Source organism: Labrus bergylta, chromosome 7 (assembly GCF_963930695.1).
Source record: "Labrus bergylta chromosome 7, fLabBer1.1, whole genome shotgun sequence".
NCBI classification, from domain to species: domain Eukaryota; kingdom Metazoa; phylum Chordata; class Actinopteri; order Labriformes; family Labridae; genus Labrus; species Labrus bergylta.
The window spans coordinates 12,897,959-12,918,871 of record NC_089201.1 but is presented as its reverse complement, the minus strand read 5'-3'; the positions used below and the strand labels follow the sequence as shown (position 1 = coordinate 12,918,871).

The 20,913-nt window shown below is 45.1% G+C and overlaps 1 protein-coding gene across 4 annotated transcripts in view; it reads right to left on the bottom strand.

Annotated features, from left to right (window-relative positions):
• Nucleotides 1-20,257, bottom strand: part of phf21ab (PHD finger protein 21Ab) — a 30,516-nt gene extending 10,259 nt beyond the window's left edge. Inside the window, exons 1-15 of one of the 4 annotated variants that reach the window (XM_065956787.1) lie at nt 20,055-20,257; nt 14,005-14,044; nt 13,088-13,139; nt 12,747-12,836; nt 11,554-11,586; nt 11,348-11,413; nt 9,119-9,271; nt 8,779-9,012; nt 7,768-7,860; nt 6,116-6,457; nt 4,697-4,810; nt 4,566-4,617; nt 4,403-4,482; nt 3,921-3,981; nt 527-549 (exon numbers count right to left, since the gene is read on the bottom strand). In XM_065956787.1, coding sequence (XP_065812859.1) covers nt 527-549; nt 3,921-3,981; nt 4,403-4,482; nt 4,566-4,617; nt 4,697-4,810; nt 6,116-6,457; nt 7,768-7,860; nt 8,779-9,012; nt 9,119-9,271; nt 11,348-11,413; nt 11,554-11,586; nt 12,747-12,836; nt 13,088-13,129 — 1,383 coding nt within the window. In that variant the 5' untranslated portion in view covers nt 13,130-13,139; nt 14,005-14,044; nt 20,055-20,257. Of the gene's footprint in view, nt 1-320; nt 428-526; nt 550-3,920; nt 3,982-4,402; nt 4,483-4,565; nt 4,618-4,696; nt 4,811-6,115; nt 6,458-7,767; nt 7,861-8,778; nt 9,013-9,118; nt 9,272-11,347; nt 11,414-11,553; nt 11,587-12,746; nt 12,837-13,087; nt 13,140-14,004; nt 14,045-20,054 lie in introns of those variants that run through there. The other 3 variants (XM_065956786.1, XM_020648863.3, XM_065956788.1) reach the window with 3 other exon arrangements.
• Between the last annotated feature and the right edge of the window lie 656 nt (nt 20,258-20,913).

Sequence of the window (20,913 nt, the reverse complement as noted above, 5' to 3'; positions counted from 1 at the left end):
AGCACATTTTTTTGATTCACCCTTTGAGTTTTCTAAACGTGCAGCCTGTTTCTCCTCACAAACACCTGTAAGGCCGTCGCAGCACGCTTGCCCCTGTGAGCCACTGAGAGTTATAATTAATGGATGCTGTTCACTTTGTAAGGCTGAATCAAAGTAAAAATCAAGTGATGGCTGATGATTATCACATGGAGACAAACTAATGGACGTGTTGGTGGAGGTCTCAGGGTGTGATGATTGTCAGAGCTACTGGGCCAATAGGAGTGTGTGTGACGGGGCTTCCAACCCTCTGCACTGTCACCGTCTCCCCCATCGTTACTTACATCCCCAGAGCTGGGGCTGGGCAGGGGGAGGGGATGGACGGGGCTGGAGGGGGAGGTCGGGGTGAGGCTGCCCAGCTCCGGGACGCTGCTGTATTTGGGTGGGCGACCTGGGTGAAATGAGACAGACAACAAAGACGGAAAACAAAGAAAAAAAGAAAGATGGAGAGGGGGGAAGAAAGCAAAAACAAACAGTCTGTATGACATACCTTGGAAAGGGAGTCTTCGTTGGCTAGCGTGAGACGGGGGAGCGGTAAGGGAGGAAGAGGAGGAAGAGGAGGAGTCAGAAGCACAGACAGCAGTGTTAGTGCAGGAGACTGGCTCCATGCAAGCTGCAGCCGAGCACTACCACAACCTACTGCAGTCTACACATGGATCAGTGTCAGAGTTTAACACACCCAGAGTTTAACACACCTCGCTCACCTGTGCAGGTCGACCTACGACCTGCTGACACCACTGAGGTCAATTCAAAAAGTGTCTTCAGGCTCCTGAGGCGATAAAATCTGACACTGCAAGTTACACACGCTTCATTATGTCACAGAAAGCTTTGTGGTGAGTAGTAAAGTGTTAAACGTCCTGAAGGAGTCAACAGACGGTTACATGGAAGCGGCTAACAGTCAGTGTTAGTGTTTTTAAAGAGCGAGGTCATTAGAGTCGGTCAAGTTGTTCCCTGGAGTTGTGGTTACGTTGATAAAAAGTCGTTCTGTTCTCGTCTTCAACATTTCAAAGAATAAAGTTTGATAAAGTTCCTCTCTCTGCCATCGGCTCCTTTTATGATCCGTCACTCAAATAATTAAAACAAATAAGAGAAACGTTGTGAAGGTTAAAGCGCTGCTGCATCCTGGGATCGCCTACAGTTCCCAGAATTCCTTTCAACAACAACAAGTTCCAGGCAGGACCATGGGGCTCAACAGTGAGGTTCATTTTCTCCAGATGTCAGCAATGATGTCATAACCATCTACAGGTAGACTGACCTCGAGCTACCCGAGTGTGAAAGAACCGCACGGTTTAGTCATGATGTCGGGGAAAAGAACTACACTACCCACGATCAGAGAGTCACAGTAACTTCTCTGATTGGTGGAGCTCGTTGTTATGATGGCATTGTTTCCTGTCATGTATCTCACACACACACACACACACACACACACACACACACACACACACACACACACACACACACACACACACACACACACACACACACACACACACACACACACACACACACACACACACACACACACACACACACACACACACACACACACACACACACACACACACACACACACACACACACACACACACACACACACACACACACACACACACACACACACACACACACACACACACACACACACACACACACACACACACACACACACACACACACCTAATAATCACGTTTCACACTCAGGTAGCCTGTGGTCAGTCTACCTGTGGATTTTAAAGGATCTGCAGATGCCCTGAGAGATGCTTCGTTTCACTTATTCATATATTCCTTCTGCTATTCATCTGTCCACGTATCCTGATTTTCTCTTTTTTAGTTTACATATTCTAATTTATTTCTTTATTCTCCTGAGAGAGCAGGTGTGAAGGTTTAACCAGATGTTAACATCCTATCCAGATGTTACTCCACTTAAAAATAACATGAAGGAACGTTCCAGCTCAGGCTGATTCGATCACTCTTAAAAACAAAGAATGAATAAAATGAAACTGAACGATTCTTCCTCTGATGAATGTTTAGATCTCGACTCAGCTGAGAGTTTCACTCGTTCAGTATCTGAAACATGGAGCTGGTCTCCTCCTCTCAGGAAGAATCCAAAGACAGTTCTGGAGCACACCAATCACTTTAACGTTTGGACGACTTCGTCTTCCTCCCGGGCCTTTCAGAGAGGACGCGGTGCACGCTACGCTCGCTGCGCAGTAGGGCGCAGAGCAGAATGTGACCAAAACGATAGATGCTTTTTGGACACAGAATATGTTTGAATATGTCCAACAAGTAGAAAGCTCTGACCTTTCTCCTGCTGAGGAGACGAGCAGTGAAGAAGAAGAGGGCATGGCTTCATGACATCATCAGACCACGCCAGGAAATGGGATAGTTTAGACTCGTCCAGGAGCTGCAACTCTATAACGACAGCTTCATGAACACGACACACACGAGCTCTCTCTCCGATGTCCCAGTACGTTTTTGAACGAGAGCATTTATTGTGATCTGATCTTCTCTCCTATTGGACGCGCAGAGGTGATGTCACGGAGCGCTGTGCCCAAGTTTTTGACATTTTTAACTTACTGTAAAATCCGGTGTATAAGCCGCACTTTTAATACCTATTTTTTCGTCTTAAAAGTTGGCTGCGTCTTATACACTGGTGCGACCGTGTTTCAGTATAAAATACTTAAACACTATAAAGTATAAAATACTGAAAACACGCGCCTTCATTACAGCGGGTGCAGCAGCCACTAACTGCGACCTGATGTGATGAAAAACCCATCCCCATTCATTGTGTATTGAAAGCTGAGTGCACGCTGTGCTGGGAAAGACGGCGACACAGACCAGGCTGGCTGCGCGACTTTTTCCACACCTTTTCTTCCTCACGAGGTCATAATCATGCATTTACAGAAACAATGGTATATTGTTCCGTAAATAAACCTTGTGGAGTGATCTTTTGATTGAAAGAGTCCTCTATAAGTTAAAGACCAGAGGAGTCTGTAAGCTAGGAGTCTGTGCCTCTGCCAACTTTCCCTGCAGCACGCTGAGAGCTCAACTACCGTACTGTAGCTAGTAGGGGCGCAAACTCCCGAAGGTGAAAACAGACGGAACTAAAAGAGCGACACAGCTGCACAGAAACTGCACGTTGTAGACATCGCTGAACACAATGTAAATGAAAATCGTCACGCAGGAAAACAGTTTAAAGTTTTTTTTCTCTCAAAGAGACCTTCAAAACAGGGTGCGTCTTATATACCGGTGCGACTTATATTCCAGATTTTACGGTAAGCACAGCGCGCAACAGCGGCAAACGAGACCTTGCACCGTGTTCAGCTCAGCAGAGACGCTCTCGCACAGAGCAACACAGACGATGAACGTTCTTCACAACAGCACGCAGAGCACACCGCGTCCCATCTGAAAGGGTCAGAGTCAAACAGTACAGGCACAGATTTTTTAAAAGCTAGACTTGGAGAGCAACGACCTCCATTACGGAGCGGCTGGAGCACAAGAGTTTCCTTCTACTGCGAGGCTGGAGGTGATCAAAGTGTCTGTCTCTCCGTCTCTCTAAGTGAGCGAGAGCAAAGTTAAACACCTGCAGGACTAACAGGAGCAGCCTGATCTGAAACCTCAAACCGCTGAGCTGGATTCAGGTTAAATCTGGATTTAGACATTAAACCTGAGAGAAGCGACAGGAAACAGCAGCAGGAGGAGGAGGAGGAGGAGGAGGAGCAGGAGAGCTTGTGTTACAGCAGGTTATTAGTACACATTAGTGTCTGTCTCTACTGAACTTTAAACAGTGATTTAAAGCTGAGCCTATGCTGCAGCACCTGTCTAACTGCGTCTCTGCCAGGTGAGTCTGGTCAGTGACCTGTGCGTCAGTATTTCATACGGACCTCTCTTCCTGGTCCCCTGGTGCAGAGGGCTGTTCAGGTAACTCACTGCGCTCTTTTTCCTCTGAAACACAAGACAAAGAAAAACAAACCATTAATTAGCAGAGGTCACTCTGCACGTTTACACGCACAGAAAGGGCCGGATTTCAGCGCGGTCGCCCAGCGTCACTGAGGCTGAGGCATACACAAGTGAGCAGAACCACGGGGGGATTCCCCGACTCCAGGACGCCCCTCTGACCGATGGAGTCAGCTGTAGAGCGTAGCCTCCTGAGACCTGGGAGGTCAAATCTGTCTGAATGTAGTGTGGCGTGTTTGTAGAGCGTGATGTCACAGCTGTCTGTGGTTAATAAATCATCTTCCTCCGTAAGAAAAGGTCGATCTCTGTACCGATCCTTTCAGACACTCTGAAACATATTAAAACTTTCAATCCCAAAAGTGACAGGCTCGATTGTTACTCAAAGTGTCGGTGAGAGTTGTTTGTTTACCTCCGGTTCAAACACGGCGCCGCTGTACACCGGGTTGGCCGTCGTTCTCCTCTTCCTCTCCTGTCGTTTGCTCTGGATCTCTGCAACAAAAACACAGAAACTTCGAGCGCTGCAGCAGACTCAGGACATCTAGAAGATCAGAGAGCTCGAACCAATCACTCACCTTCTAAGTGGTCGTGTGTAACGAGGCCCAGAGACACCATGAAGGCAAGTTTCTGAGGGGGAGAAGAAAAAAACAATTTTAATATCGAGGAGGTCGGAGGTCGTGTGTCAGGCATCATGAGGCTGCTGTACCTCTGGGTTCTCCTTGGGTCTGGGAGGAGGAGCAGGAGGAGACAGCGGGGGAGTGGAGGAGGAGGGGAGGCAGACGACGGCCTTCTGCTCAGCTCCTCCTGATTTAACAGTCTGCTGAGAGGAGACCACAACCACAGCCGTCAGTCAGAGATCAAACTAATGAATGAGCTCGTCCAATCATTGAGCAGGACAGCAGACGCTCAGCAGGTCAAAGAAACCACTCGTCTCAGAAATATTCCTAACATCGATCTGTTTGAACTTTTGTTTAAACAGAGACGATCTAACTACTTTTTATCTCCTCACACCTCGATACATGTAATGGCATTTTCCCCGGCCCGAGCCAGAAAACAGACAGACCGAGTCCAGACCGGTCGGAACGCTTTTAACCAGAACCAGAACCACGTCCCTGTTCCAGCGTCTCTACAGCACCGCTCCCTGTTGGTTTTACTGATTACTTTTAAAGATCTTCATGACCTTTTCTCCCCGCTACACCTATGACCTTTTCAGTGTTCCCGACTCGGACCGTACGGGTCACAGATCAACGGTCTTCTGTGGCACTAAAAGTGAACTGCTGCACGGTGTGGCTGCTGTTCTGGTGTGTATGAAGCAATGTATGTTGGCGTGTTTCAGCGCCCTGAGATGCTCCGTGAGAGGAGCTGCAGCTACATCAAACACGCTACATTTTCACGCCCTCATTTTCCCCTGAGATAGGAAATCTTTGTATTTCTAAGTCTGAAAAGGAGCTTCCAGTGACGCAAAATGACGATTTTTGCGTCACTGCTGTTGCGGTTAGCAGGGTGAAACTACAACGCTAGTTCCTCATATTTTCGACCACTGAAGATACATAAATAAATAAATAAATATGTCTGTAAATGTTTTTATTACTATATTTCTACTGCTATATTGTTTATTTTGGAGAAACCGTATCGATCGAATTTCCCTCTGGGATTAATAAAGTATTTCTGATTCTGAACTAGAAGACCTTAGTGGGAGTGGCCTGCGGTGCTGTGCATTCCGGGATTTGGTGTCTTTCATCCACATGAGGCAAAAAGACACTTTCTGCCTTTTCACGGCCTAGAAGGCACCAACTTCAAAATTTATTTCACAATTCTACTACATATATGACCCAATGTCAATACAGATTCATGTTTCAACGGGTGAAGTATCCCTTTAAGTTTGGACGCTGGTCATAATTCAGAGCTCTAACTAAAATTCTGATTCTGTTTTTTTTCCACTCATGGCCATAAATATTTTGTGAGGTTTCCTGATTAACAGTCCTGTTTAGTTTAAAGAAGAAGAAGTAAAGAAGTTTTGTCACAAACATCGTGAAAGTAGCGTCCTGGCAGAGAATCCTTCAGCGAGAGGAATCAAATAAGAAGACGGAAACTTTTACTGTCTGTAAGGACCGCCTCTTCTTACCTTGGGCTCAGTGTTCAGGCTGCTGATCTGGATCGGCTGGGCGGGAGTCGGGGTCAGGATGGGGGTGGGTGTGGGTGCTTGGGCGGGGCTGACGAGGCGTGCGGGGCTAGAGGAGACGGGTGTGGTGATGACGATTCCGGTCAGCGGCGTGGAGCCGGTCTTGCTGCACGGCTGTCCGTTCACGATGCGGACCTGGTGGATTGGAGCGGCCGAGGACAGCGAGGACGTCAGCTTGGTGGTCAACATGACGGGCCTCTGGAGCAGCTGGGGGGCCGCCATCATGGGAGGGGGAGGGGCCGGGGCGATGGGGATGTTGGTGGGTGTGGCCAGCTTTGGCCTTACCTGGTAACAAAACAGCCAATCAGAAAAGGACACGGAAATGACCGGACACTGACTGGTAACACCGCTGTGGAGCTCTGCCTCACACCGCCAGTCTAATGGTGAGGATGATTTTACAGCCACTACATATTATAAGCTGTCTAGTGACCTCACATCCTCAGGTGGCGCCCTGCTGCTCGTTCCAAAGTCGAGGCTCAAATCTAAAGGCGACCGAGCATTCGCTGTCAGGGCTCCTCGACCTTGGAACGACCTCCCCCGAGGAGATTAGTCGTCTTTTTAAACAATGTTATATTTTGTACTTCCATTACACATTTTATTTCTCTTAACCCCTTGATCCATTACTCGTCCTCTAACCCCGGGGTTACCAGAATTTTCCGCCTGCGACCCCAAGTAGCGCTGGTGACCATAGGTGTGAATGTGAGTGTGTCTGGTTGTCTGCCAATGACAGGGCTGACATGATTGGCTGGTGAACAGTCCATGGTGTAACCCCTTCTCTCGCCAAATGACAACTGGGATTGGCTAAAGCCTCCCCACAACCCTGAACGGAAAGAGTCAGCAGTTAACCTAATGAGTATGTCTTTGGACTGTGGGAGGAAGCTGGAGTACCCGGAGAGAACACACACATGCACGGGGAGAACATGCAAACTCCACACAGAGAGGCTCCTGAAGGACGGGGATTCAAACCAGGAACCCCCTCGCTGTGAGGGGACAGCCCTAACCACCGTCCCCGTGTGTGTGTGCTGATAATAAACTCATCCTGACGTGGTCTGAGCTCAGGCTGACCTTAAATAAGCAGATCTGTTTTCTTTTCTCTTTATTCTTTAAAAACAATGTGAAGAAGAACCGCTGTTCTGTTTGAATATAAGCGTGATAAATGATGTCACAGCGACAGGAAGTTCCTTTTATTTCTGCAGATTTATGGCGTTCCAGCAGTGACCCAAGTAAAGAAGCAGTCAGAGCTCCCAGTGGTGTCACGCAGCACAGATAAAAAACATCAGTTTCACTGAAAGGGTTAAAAACACATCGACAGCCAGGAACACAAAAAAACACGAAGCTGCAGGAAGACAAGCTCTCAGCACAAAAGGTAAACACACACACACACTCGCAGGCAGGAAACCTCCCGGTCACAGGTCAGTCAGAAAATTAAAAAACAACAACGAGAGGAGAGAATGAGTAAAGGCAGCACACAGCAAACAATGTTTTAGTGCCACGGAGCAAGGCATGAGTGCTTGCTTTGGTGCACTGCTGCCCCCTGCTGGACATCTGGGGGGGGGGGGGGTTAGGGTTTGGAGGCGGGTCTTACAGGGACGCACCTGTGGCTGAAAGGTGGGTCGAGGCGTCAGTCTAGGAGGAGGGACAAACTGAGGAACTTTGATTGGCTGGGCGGAGGTGGCGGTGGCCTGCACCTGAGACAAAACCACAGCAGATGTGGATCTGTGCTGCTCACATGTCAGCTGTTCATTTATACTGCTGTGAAGGCGCCATGTTTACGCCGCCATAACGCCTCGCCTTCACGTCAAATGCTGCGGTTTGCATCGACCCTTAATGTTCCTCTGTAGACACGTCAGAGTCAAACAGCATCTTCTACCGAGGACACTTCCGAGGTCATTCTCGTCTGACCTCAAAAAAGACTTACTGTTTTAAAACTGCTCCGTGAGGTGAATGCAATTCTCAGCGGGCGTTCGTTTCCCCGCACAACACCGGCTTGGATGGTCATAAGAGAGGCGTTACAGGGGCGAGGAGAGGTTGCTGTAAGAGGGCGTAGTCAGGGGCTGGAAAGGCTCAGTGTGTGTGTGTGTGTGCTGGACAATAAATCTAATTTTAATGACGATTTTGTTTTCGAGATCAAAATGATGGCCGTGCTGCACGCCGCGTTGCGCTCGTTTTGATCAAAGGCTTTATCATGTGTGGTAAATGTTTGTGTGTGTTTTTTATTCACGGCGTCACGCTGACATATTTCCCGACACTTTGCTTTTACTCCAACGTGTGTGTGCTGCTCTTTGACAGACATGATTCCTTTATCAAGAGATTCTTCTGTTGCCTAAAGGCCACCATGCACATCCCCACCTGACGCACACCCCCGCCTGATGCCCCCCCCCCCGCCTGACGCACACCCCCGCATGATTGCACTCTGTCCGTGTGCTCAGACATTCCCTTCACGTGGAGCGGGGTCACTTTTTAAAAACCTCAGAATGCAGACTTCAAAACCCCCGCTCTGCTCCTCGGCTCTACAGATCAAAATACAAACTGCACAATCTGTCAGGTTAAAGGAGCGTAATGACAGAGACCGGACAGCGCGCGCAGGGGGGACTGGAGGGTCTTACCACGATGGCGTTCTTGGATAGTCGCACGGGCTCCGAGCTCTGATTGGTCAGCTTGCCGGCCACCTGCAGGTTGATGGGGCTGTTCTGCAATTCAGGTTTGGTGATAGCTGTGGTTACCATAGCGACAGTGGGCTGGCGTTGTGGCAGGACAGAGCCTGGTAGGGCTGGCGTGGCGGCAGCTTTCAGCACCAGAGGTAGAGTCTTCGTGGTGAGGACCGGGGTGACCGTCAGCGTCTGTTGACGGAGAGATGAACGAATGAGACGGAGGGACTGAGGGAGGGAGGACCTAACTGATGATTATGGTACTAAAAACTGTGATTTTATGATGAGTGTGTCCCACCTGCTGCAGTCCTCCAGGTATCTGCTGGCTCTGCAGCAGGTTGGCCGGCTTAATGTCGCCACCTACTGGAGGAGTTTGGACGTGCAGCTGCAGCTTCGTCTCTGGTTCCTGCTTCACCAAAAGCTCCTTCCTCAGCTGCTCCACAACCTTTTTCTGCAGGAGAAGAAGAGAGGAGAAGTTTCAAAGTCTGGTATCATGAAAACCGTACAGCACCAACATATGTAAACATAAGATCAAGTGTATTTTTTTTTCCAATTAGAACTTTTTTATGTTGCCGAGTTTAAAGATGTTCATTCAGGGAAAAATGATAAAAAATAAATAAGAGGCCGAGTCTTTGATGTTTCTGTTTCTCTCTCTCTCTCTCTCTCTTCTCTCTCCTCTCTACTCTCTCTCTACTCTCTCCTCTCTCTCTCGCTCTACACTCTCTCTCTACACTCACACACATGGATCTACATGACACCATTCACTTTCAACAGACAACCGATAACTGACACACTCCTGACATCTGTGCTCTGATTGGCTCCTTCTCCAGCTGATTAACCCAGAAATAAATTAAATAAATAAGCAGAGTGCACATTGTTGTGTCGAGAACAGACGAAGGAATTCACAAGCGAAGATAAAGCCCATCTGTTGCCTAGTAACACCCGACTCTGAGGCAGGAAGTTAATGCAGCGTCACACACTCATACAGGGTCCTGGGGGGGGGGGACGAGAGAGGGGGGAGAGGGAGAGAGCGAGCACACACTCATACAGGGTCCTGAGGAGAGAAAGGAGGGGAGAGAGAGAGGGGGGGAGGGGGGAGAGAGCGAGAGCGAGCACACACTCATACAGGGTCCTGAGGAGAGAGAGGGGGGAGGGGGGAGAGGGAGAGAGCGAGCACACACTCATACAGGGTCCTGAGGAGAGAGAGGGGGGAGAGAGAGGGAGCAAGCACACAGTCAGCGTCCTGAGGAGGCGAGCAGACAGAGCAGCGTCCCGCTCTCCTCTCAGAGAGCAGTTTGACCTGCAGTTAATAACGTGCAGCGCTCTCTATCTGCTGCAGGGCGCCGTTTTATCACACAGGATTAGACTGTCCGCACACATCACAAAAAACACGTCCTTCTTATTTAACCTGCTCTAATCTCGATATGCACACACTTTGTGTGTCACCAGACAGAGGAACTGAAACGCCACAGGGACAATAACCACGATAATAAACGGACAGCCGTTAGCAACTACCACCATCACTTCATAAAGGTTTAAAGGAGCGGTATGTAACTCTGACACCTAGTGTTTAAAATGGGTACTGCAGTCCAAATCTTTGAGTCCAGCTTCAACACGGTACGGGACAGCTGGGCTGAGTGTGAGTGCACCCTTGAAGCGTGTTGTTGTAAACATCCGCAGACTGACAGTTAGAGAAGTGCACAGGTGATTGTCTTGAAACATAAATCCAGCTGCCTCCGTGTTCATCATCATATCGTTCTTATTCTACCTCCAGTTCTTCCTCAGGCTGTGATCATCTCTCAGGAGCATGTTCAAGGTGTTTCATGAGGCCACATGAAAGCAAACGCAGGCGGATAAAAATAGGAGGCATTAAAAATAAAGACAGATGGGTTTAAACAAACTGAGCGGACGTCTCGATACAAGCAAACATGTTTAACTGGTTAGGACAAATATCTCCTTTAAATCCATCACTACCCTCTGAAACAGCAGGGAAGAAAGTTGCCTTCTAATGCTGCGTTCAGGACGACGTGGGAATCGTAAACTTTAATATTCTAACATGAAACAGGAGAACTGAACAGCTACACGGCGATGGTCACACCTACACATTCACACTGATGGTAGAGGCTGCTGGGTAAAGAGTCCATCAGAATTAAGTCATCCATTCATACACCGCCGACAAAGCAGCGGGAGCAACTTGGGGTACAGTGTCTTGCCCAAGGACACATCGGACATGTAGCTGCAGGAGCTGGAGATCGAACGCTCGACCTTCCAGGTTAGAGACGACTGACTCTACCACTGAGTCACAGCCGCCAAGTGAGAAGTGATGAGTGTAAGGTGAGTGTATAAAATAGGAACGATTATAAAAAAAAAACCTCTCAGAGAATAAACCGTGAACCTGAGAGACAATGTGTGTGTGTGTGTGTGTGTGTGTGTGTGTGTCTGTTCGTGCGTGAGTATGTGTGTCTGTGCATATGTGTGTGTGTGAATGTGTTTGTGTGTGTGCGTGTGGCGTGTGTGTTATCTGTACCTGCTTCTCGCTGAGTGCTGTGATCTTGGCTTGTAGTTCGTGGAGCTGCTTCTTTAGATCTGCATTCTGAAAACAGAAAGGAGACGGTCCAAGGTTAAACTGCTGAAGAACTTTGTCTCCTCTGCTTTTATAAATAAAGTTTATAAATAAAGTTTAATGAACATGATGCTCGGCTCTGCAGTGACAGAAACGTGACAATGGTTTACCTGAGGGTCCTGCTTCATCTGGGCAACCAGTTTCTGCAGAACACAAGAGACAAAAATCAGAATCATCACAGAGGCACCTGCTGGTCAAAGGCAGAAAACTACAACCACAGTGAGACATTTAACTGACCTGCATGTATTTATGTATTAACAGCTCTAAATCATCATGAAGGAAACATGCTATGTTGAAGTGCTGGCTTCTCTGACAACAATGCAGCAGCCAGTATGTCCTCCTTCTAACTTTAGATTCTGGTCCTGAATGCTCTGGATTTGTTTGGTCCAGAGAAGGTAGGCAGTTTTAAGGCAACCCGACACGGCCGTTTTGGACGCCCCTCGGTTTGTCAGATATGAGAGCAGTTATCAGGTCAAACCAACAGGTGTTGCAGTGATGGAAGCGGGCAAGAGAACTGGTTCAGATATAAGTGATTGTACCCGACTTAAAAAGCCTCTGCATGTTTCTAATAAGCTCCATGTTAGTATGTATTTTCATGGATTTATTCATCTTGATAATTTTGTGGACATATCTTTAAATTGTGTCAACCATCTCACAGTAATTCTACTTTTGGGTCTGTGAAGCTGTAACCTTATATGGTGAAACATGTACATTGTAGCAGATCTATGTTTGAATAGGAGCCAACCATATGTTGTCAACAACTGTTTGCTAGACAGAGAGTCTACATCTGTTACGTATACAAATCAGTGTCATGTCATCTTTATTGTTTTATAGTGATGTACCCACTGATGGGCTGTACCTCCTAGCAGCCTCCTATAAGCCACACTGCGTGATGAAGACTTGGCCATTTTGCCCATGATGGCCACTTTGCCAATGATTGTCAATGATTGTGAGATCTTGGTCAGCATGGGTCAGCGATGGTCTGCACTTTGTCAGCCATGTGTGTTGTGTTTCTGTGTTGTCTGACCATGGCTGAATAAATTTAAGATGATCCACAGTCTGTTTCACGTTTTCATAATTGTCCATCTACTACAGAAATAACCCCCACCTAACACTCCACGAGCAGAAACGTGTTCAAACTAGGATCAATATTGGAGATGCTTTTGAAAAATGGAGAGAGTTTAGAACACAGAAAGGTTTACAGACCGATGCAGAGCTGGTTAGAATTCATACTTAACAGGTGCTGCTGTTGCTCTGACCTCCTCTAACTAACCTCACTAAATAACTCAGAGTGCAGGAGTACCTGATGGATCTGGATCTCCACCTTCAGGGCCTCCTGTAACGTCTGTAATTCCATCATGGATCCAGTCAGTCTGCCAGCCGATCGATCAGCCTGCACACACACACACAAGCACAGGGTCTTAAAACAGCCAGTTCAACAGTAACCAGCAGCACCCTTCTGTTGTCATAGCAACGCAAGGTACAGCCATATAAGGAGGTCCTGTGTGACGCTGCTGCGTTCATGTCAAGGTCAAACAAGGTCACCGGAAGTGTCAACCCTGCTGCCCAAGAGAACATTGCTAACAAACAGATTAACAATCATCATTATTATTATTATTATTATTAATGATTCATGTGGTTTACCTGAACACCGTCTCCAGTAGGAAAACCATCCACCTGAAGCATTAAAGTGCCGCTGAAAAAGAGAAAAAAAAACATCTCATTCAACAACTTTAAAGGTGCAGTGTGTAATTTCTGCCACCAGGGGGCTTCTCAATCATAACAATAACAAACAATGACGTTAATTATCAAGTTATAAAGTTCTGTGCTGATCTTTATTAACCCTTAACTGGCTCCTGTATCTGGGGGGATTCAGACATTTGACAGGCTGTGTGGTGGGGGGGGGAATAAGTGGGTGCCCTTAAAATCCTCAGAAACCAGAGACTGTAAATATGAATGTTTGAAGCCTGAGTGAGTCACCCGTCTGTTCCTGCAGGGGGCGCTGGAGTCCCATCGATGGCGGTCTCCATGCTGGAAATGCTGTCTCAGTCTAACTTTCAGTCAACCTAACAACAGGCTGAGAGCTGGAGCTGAGGCGGGTTTTAAGACTCCTGACAAACCGTTACACCGCGCCCACCTGTCAATCAGGTCAGCTACACGCCTTATTGTGACTAAATCTTATCCTTCATTAAATCAAAACTGATGAGTCATCAAAACATTCCCCCCCGTACAGTGTGTGTCGATCGAGACATGAGCTAATCAGACCTATTTGGTTTTTTGAACCAGGCTGTAAAAACAGGCTTTTTAGAATGGGTGTGTAAGGGTTAAATTTTAAGAATTAAAACCACTTAGCTGCTGTTGCCTAATCTAAGCACCCAAGAAAACAGCTGAGGGGAACATTCAGTTTCTTCTACAGAAAACAGACGCTGCCCCGCCCCCTCACCACCGCCCAGGTACAGCGTGAGATACTTTATTTTGCATGTTACCGTAACAATCAAACTTCAATGTTAACTCTAAACTAACTTTGTGAAAGTTTGAGTGAATCATAACACAGGACTCACCGCCTGGCTGTGGGACTGGACTCCACCCCTCTGTGCTGCCCTGAAACACACAACAAACACACACAATTACAAAACCCTCCTGTGGAAACAATGCACCATCACAAACTTTAAGCCCTGTGTCCACCTGGTGTTTCTCTGAGCGCCAGCGTCTTTTTTCACTTTATTTTAGTAAAAGGTTCTCAGCAGCAGGCGGCGACTGGAGAAAAAGCTCAGCTTCCAGCGTTCAGAAAAGGGCTGTTGACGTCACCGGCGCTCTTTTCCAAATGTTTGATATCCTGGTAGTTTTTCCGCCTACAGATCGTGTCTTGTACCCACATCCTCCTCGCTCCGTGTCTGATCAGGAAATAAACGATTTCAAATATAAAACATTCAGTAAAAAATAACGGAGCAGTGTTGGTCATACAGCGGCCGTTGTCAACAGACTGTTATAGCAACAGGACGGACGTGCAGCGCATTTCTTCTCAGAGTACAAACGTGTTGTGTAAGCGATCCCGAGCACACAGCCAGCAATTTTCTGCCCGGCAAAAAACGCTAGGTGGACACGGGGCCTTTCACAACACAAAATTCAGTGCTGCCAGCTTCTAACGCCCACATCCAACACACAAAAGTTCTAAACATGGCGTCTGATGTCAGGCCGTTAAAAATACCTTCATAAATGGTTTTAATGTAAACATCATTTTATTCTTTCTGTGATGCTTTAAACCCCATTAACTTTTTTGCAACTTTTTTTTTTTTTTTTTTTAACCTCTTTGAGTTGATTTTCATGTTCCTAGAATCAGAGCATGACGGGGATGTGAGCGCTGTTATGTCCATGTTTTCTGATGAACCTTGAATGCAGCAAGCTCACGCTTCCTTATGCAGCGGCCTTTCTAGTAACACCTGCTGTTTCCACAGCAACCATAAACATGTTGTGTCTGTCATGGCGGTCGCACGAAAAGGCACGTTCCGTTACAACTCTAAAATGAGGGATTTCTCTGTCTTTGATAAATGTTATATTTTCCTTATAAACCGACTCGATGCAGATCATTTCTCCCCGTGGTCCTAACAATGTTTTTAATTCTCTGTAAACTACTTTAATGTCTTTAAACTCTGAATAAATACTTAAATCCTGGTATCTGTATTTGTTGAATCAGGACTCTGAGCTGTCAGACTGATCTCTAACAACGTGGACCTGACTCAGATAAACGTCAGGATCACGACACGATCAAGACAGAAGACGAACAGGTGTTTTCAGATAGTTTTCAGATAAAGATCTGTGTTTTACTCTACAGCTGAGTCGGTTTCCTGCTTCCTTACACAGATATAGATGTTGGTGAACGGTTATGTGATCAGCTGAGTATGCCCCGTACGACCTAATCAGCCAGAGAAAATGTTAGATTACAGAGAAAAGTTCCGATCTTGAAGTAGGGCCGATCGATATGGGAGTTTTGAGGCCGATATCGATACCAATATTGGGGAGCAGGGTGGGCCTTTTTGGCCTGCCTCTGTGACCGGTGGGTTCAAAAATTTACCAGTCACTCGTATAAGCTCAAACCAAGGCTTACAGTATACAAGTACTAAGGGAGATATTTCAACGATTAAATAAAGTACTGCATGCTCTTGGTCTCGCACATTCACAGAATATTAGTTTAGTTATTTTAATTTATTATTTTGAAGATGGTAAGAGTTTCCATTGCAGCCATGTCCTCAGAGGCTAACTCATTAAGCTGATGTAGCTGCAAATGAACCTCGACTGAGAGGCAAGATAATCAATATGTTGTTTTAAAAGCATGTGTTTAAAAATCCCTCTGTTCAGTTACTTTTATTTACCAGCCACCGTGACCGGTTAGCTGAGCAAATTCACCCCAAAAAATAAAAAAACATATTTGGCAGATGACGGATAATTTCCAACCCTGTTGGGGAGAGAAAAAAATCTGATACAGATAAATCGGCCGATATCTTCCTTAGATTGATGTTCAATCTTTTGAGATAGATACACATTTATTGCATTGATCCCTCAGTTATCAAACACTTGTGGAAAAGATTTATAACGAAGACAAGATGGTCACTCTACTGGAAAGTAATTGAGCATGTACGCACATGACCGCTCGACACTCTGGAGAGTGATGGTGCTTGTTGTAATTCATATAGCGCCCTCTGCTGGTGACAGAAAACTGCTAGTGTAATACAATGAAATTCAAATTATATGCTGTTTGGCTGGTGAATAAATCTCGTAATATCTTCGATAAAATTAGCCGATAGTGATACTCACTCGATATGCTAATATTAACGGCCACAATTTATCAGTCGGGTTCTACTTAAAAGTGCAGATTTATTATTAAATGTGAGATTTGAGAGCAGCTTAAAGCTACAGCTGTCACGTAAAGTTATTAAAAAGTTCAGTTATTGTCTCCGAGATGTATCAGGGAGTAGAAAGCAGTAAAAATGTATAAATACGCCAAGTAAGAAAAGACTGAGGTCATAAACACCAGAACGAGCCACTGAAACAGAACCGTTTAAAAAAGAAGAGACAACATTTGATAACAACCGTCCTGCACAGAGATCCATAAAAACGACTAAAAACACGGTAGTGTACATGTCAGGCCAGTAGGTGGCGGTGTGACTTTGTAGTGAAACAACACAAGCATGCTCACATACTCTTACTTCAGCAGAGCGGTGAGGTTTGTAAACACACAAACTTGGCTGACACATGAACGTTCAGTGGACGGACAATGAGGTTGGATTGTTACCCCGAAGTAAACCAAAACTACAAAGAGAGTAAAGTTCAGTGAGCAGCACAAACTGAACTCAGGAGTCTGCCATTGCTGTTATAGTACGCCAACTGGCTTATGACTATTTACTGGAAGTGTACTGAGCATGTGCGTAAAGTATTATTATAAAGTACACTTGTATTATCATCTTGTAGTTAAAGTACCCTATGAAGTACACAAGTATTATCAGCTTGCAGTTAAAGTACCCTATGAAGTACACAAGTATTATCATCTTGTAGTTTAAGTATCCTATGATACAGTACACAAGTGTTATTTTGTAGTTTAAGTATCCTATGATACTGTACACAAGTGTTATCATCTTGTAGTTAAATTACCCTATGAAGTACACAAATATCATCTTGTTGTTCAAGTATCCTATAAAGTACACAAGTATCATCATCTTGTAGTTTGAGTACCCTATGAAGTAAACAAGTATGATCAGCTTGCAGTTAAAGTACCCTATACAGTACACAAGTTTTATTATCTTGTTGTAGTTTAGGTATCCTATAAAGTACACCAGTATCATCATCTTGTAGTTAAAGTGCCCTATACAGTACACAAGTATTATCATCTTGTCGTTTGAGTAGCCTATAAAGGAAACAATTATCATCTTGTTGTAGTTAAAGTGCCCTATAAAGCACACAAGTATTATCATCTTGTAGTAAAAGTGCCCTATGCAGTAAACAATTATCATCTTGTTGTAGTTAAAGTGCCCTATAAAGCACACAAGTATTATCATCTTGCAGTTAAGGTGCCCTATAAAGTAAACAAGTATCATCATCTTGTAGTTAAAGTACCCTATAAAGTAAACAAGTATCATCATCTTGTAGTTTAAGAATCCTACAAAGTACACAAGTATCATCATCTTGTAGTTAAAGTACCCTATTGAGTACACAATTATTATCATCTTATTATAGTATATTAAGTATCCTATAAAGCAGGGGTGGGCAACTGGCGGTCCGGGGGCAACATGCGGCCCCCATCAACCCTCAATGTGGCCCTCAGTTCAATTTTGACATATCAAGTAATTGGAATCATGAAGAAAACATGACAAAATCTGCCATGAAATCATGAAAACCAGAAGTATGTCAATAATAATATTTCATCACTGGTATATGGTGAGTTAAAGTTTAGACATAATTGATTTCAATCGTTTCTGGAAACTACAATTTGGCCCCCTGGCAGTGAGAGTTAAATGAATGTGGCCCTTGCTGTGACCAAAGTTGCCCATCCCTGCTATAAAGTATACAAGTATTATCATCTTGCAGTTAAAGTACCCTATGAAGTACACAATTGTACTATCAATTTATTGTAGTTTAAGTATCCTATAAAGTATAACAAGTACTCTCATCTTGCTGTAGTTTAAGTATCCTATAAAGTATAACAAGTACTCTCATCTTGCTGTAGTTTAAGTATCCTATAAAGTATAACAAGTATTCTCATCTTGTTGTAGTTTAAGTATCCTATAAAGTATAACAAGTACTATCATCTTGTTGTAGTTTAAGTATCCTATAAAGTATAACAAGTACTCTCATCTTGCTGTAGTTTAAGTATCCTATAAAGTATAACAAGTACTCTCATCTTGTTGTAGTTTAAGTATCCTATAAAGTATAACAAGTACTATCATCTTGTTGTAGTTTAAGTATCCTATAAAGTATAACAAGTACTCTCATCTTGCTGTAGTTCAAGTATCCTATAAAGTATAACAAGTACTATCATCTTGTTGTAGTTTAAGTATCCTATAAAGTATAACAAGTACTCTCATCTTGCTGTAGTTCAAGTATCCTATAAAGTATAACAAGTACTCTCATCTTGCTGTAGTTTAAGTATCCTATAAAGTATAACAAGTACTCTCATCTTGCTTTAGTTTAAGTATCCTATAAAGTATAACAAGTACTCTCATCTTGCTTTAGTTTAAGTATCCTATAAAGTATAACAAGTACTCTCATCTTGCTGTAGTTTAAGTATCCTATAAAGTATAACAAGTACTCTCATCTTGCTGTAGTTTAGGTATCCTATAAAGTATAACAAGTACTCTCATCTTGTTGTAGTTTAGGTATCCTACAGTGTAGTTAAAAGTGTTCTATTTTCCTCTTGGATGTAGTGGAGTGAAAGTATAAAGCTGCAGTAAACCAACATTGTCGTCAACAACAACAACAAGTACTCATTACAGCAGTTGTGTAAAAAGAACTTTCCATCAGCTCCTCTATGATAAAAACAAAACAAAACAGAGAAAGCGATTAAAGCTGCAGTGATGTAAACAGGTTACATGATGCCTGACCTCTGTGACTAACTCCGTGTGTCCCTGATGAGGATGATGAAGATGGGGTGTATTAGAAGATAAACGTACTCTTAATAAAAGCAGTAGTAGCCCGGAGCCCCTGTGCCCCCGCGGCCCGGCTTTGAGCACACGCTGCCGGTTAATTGGAGTAATTGCTCCCTGGGTGGGACATGAAGTTGTCTGGATAAACTTCCATCAGCATCACATGCCGTCGCAGAGGCCCCGAAACAGGGAGAAACTGAGCTAAAATGGAGGTTTTCAGAGAGGAGAGCCGCTAAGAGCTTCGGCTGCGGGAGTTGAAATACCTAAAAGTGTTTTTTTGTTTCGGCGCTGAAATAAATGTTTTATAACCGTCTTATTGAGCCACCATGGCGGGGTGGATGCTCAATCTCTCCTTTTAAATACATCGCAGTTGCCTGTGTTGGTGGTGGTGGTGGGGGGAAATCACAGTTAACGGGCTCTTGAGTGTTTTTTCTCACTGTTGCTAAAATCATCAAAGCGAGCCTCACACATCCGACATTGCTCCGCGTAACGCTGAGAAATGTTACCCTGAGAACAAGTGGATAACGTTAGCTGTAGCGGCTAATGCTAACTATCCTGTTAGCTCGCTTCGGCTAACGCTCCCAGCCACGCTGATAACTTACATCAAAGATCAATAATAACGTCGTCGGCGGCGATGTGAAAGAAGAACAGAGTGAATAAAAATAAAATCGCTCAGGAATAGTCCCAAAAGACGCCATCTTTTTCTAATTTGTGACACCGAGCAGCAGGCGTTGGTGGGTCTAAGTTATCTCGGCCCCTTGTCCTCCAGAATATCAACTCCTAGAATAAGAAACACAGCAGCTAAACACACAGAAACACGGGGAGCAGAGATGAACACAACACCGGCTGCCAGCTCACACACCTGCCCGCTAACACACACAGACACACGGATACAGCCCGCGAGGCCAGCACAGGTGAAGTTTGACAAACAGAGAAAATTAAAGTTATGAAATTAAAAAAGCCCAATGTGCACTTACTCAGCAGCAGTCCTCCTCTAGATTAATTAAATATATATCTATAAGAAGCCGATCCACGATGGAATAACAGCAGATAAACAGTCCGTCTCACTGCTTCCCGCGGAGCTTTATTTTGTTACTGTATTTTATATTTAGTTTTAGTAAATTTGTGTAAAAACAGAGAAACTGAAGCTACAAAACAAGAAGAACTCTTCTTCAATCTCATTCAGCTCAGCCTCAGCACAGCACAGATCCCTGCGCCTCGGAGCTGGAGGAAGGGGGACGAAAACTACTTACCCGGACCCCCGATGCTCGTTAATCCGCGACAAAGCGGTCGATATTTGCGCCCGTTGTTGTTAAAGTTCGTTAAATGGGGCCGATGAGCGACGCCACCTGCGGAGAAAATGTGTTCGGAAAGAGGACTACTTTTTGTGTCGGTGCGGCGAATTTATTTCACTTTGCCTAAGGAACGGCGGTGCTGCGACTCCCATTGCCTAGGGAAAAAACCCGGATGTAAACTCAGTGAAACTCTATGGAGAGAAAGTCGGCGCACACACACACACTCACACTCACACACACACTCTCACACACACTCACAGCAGAGGAACGGAACAGTTTGTTGTGTTACTCTTTTCTTCTCCGGTTTTACCTCATGGATCCAGAGCCGGGCCGTCCGCCCTCTCTCCGCCGCTGATCAGGCTTCATGTTCGGCTGCTCGTTGCTGGAGCTCCCGCTCTGTTGCACTTTATGGAGGAGGAGGAGGAGGACAGGTGTCAAGGCCTTCTCCTGCCTCAAGCTAGTCTAAAAAATAAATAAAAAATTCACTCAACTACTAGGGGAATTTTTAGTTCGTAAAAATAAGTATTTAATAGCAGGATAA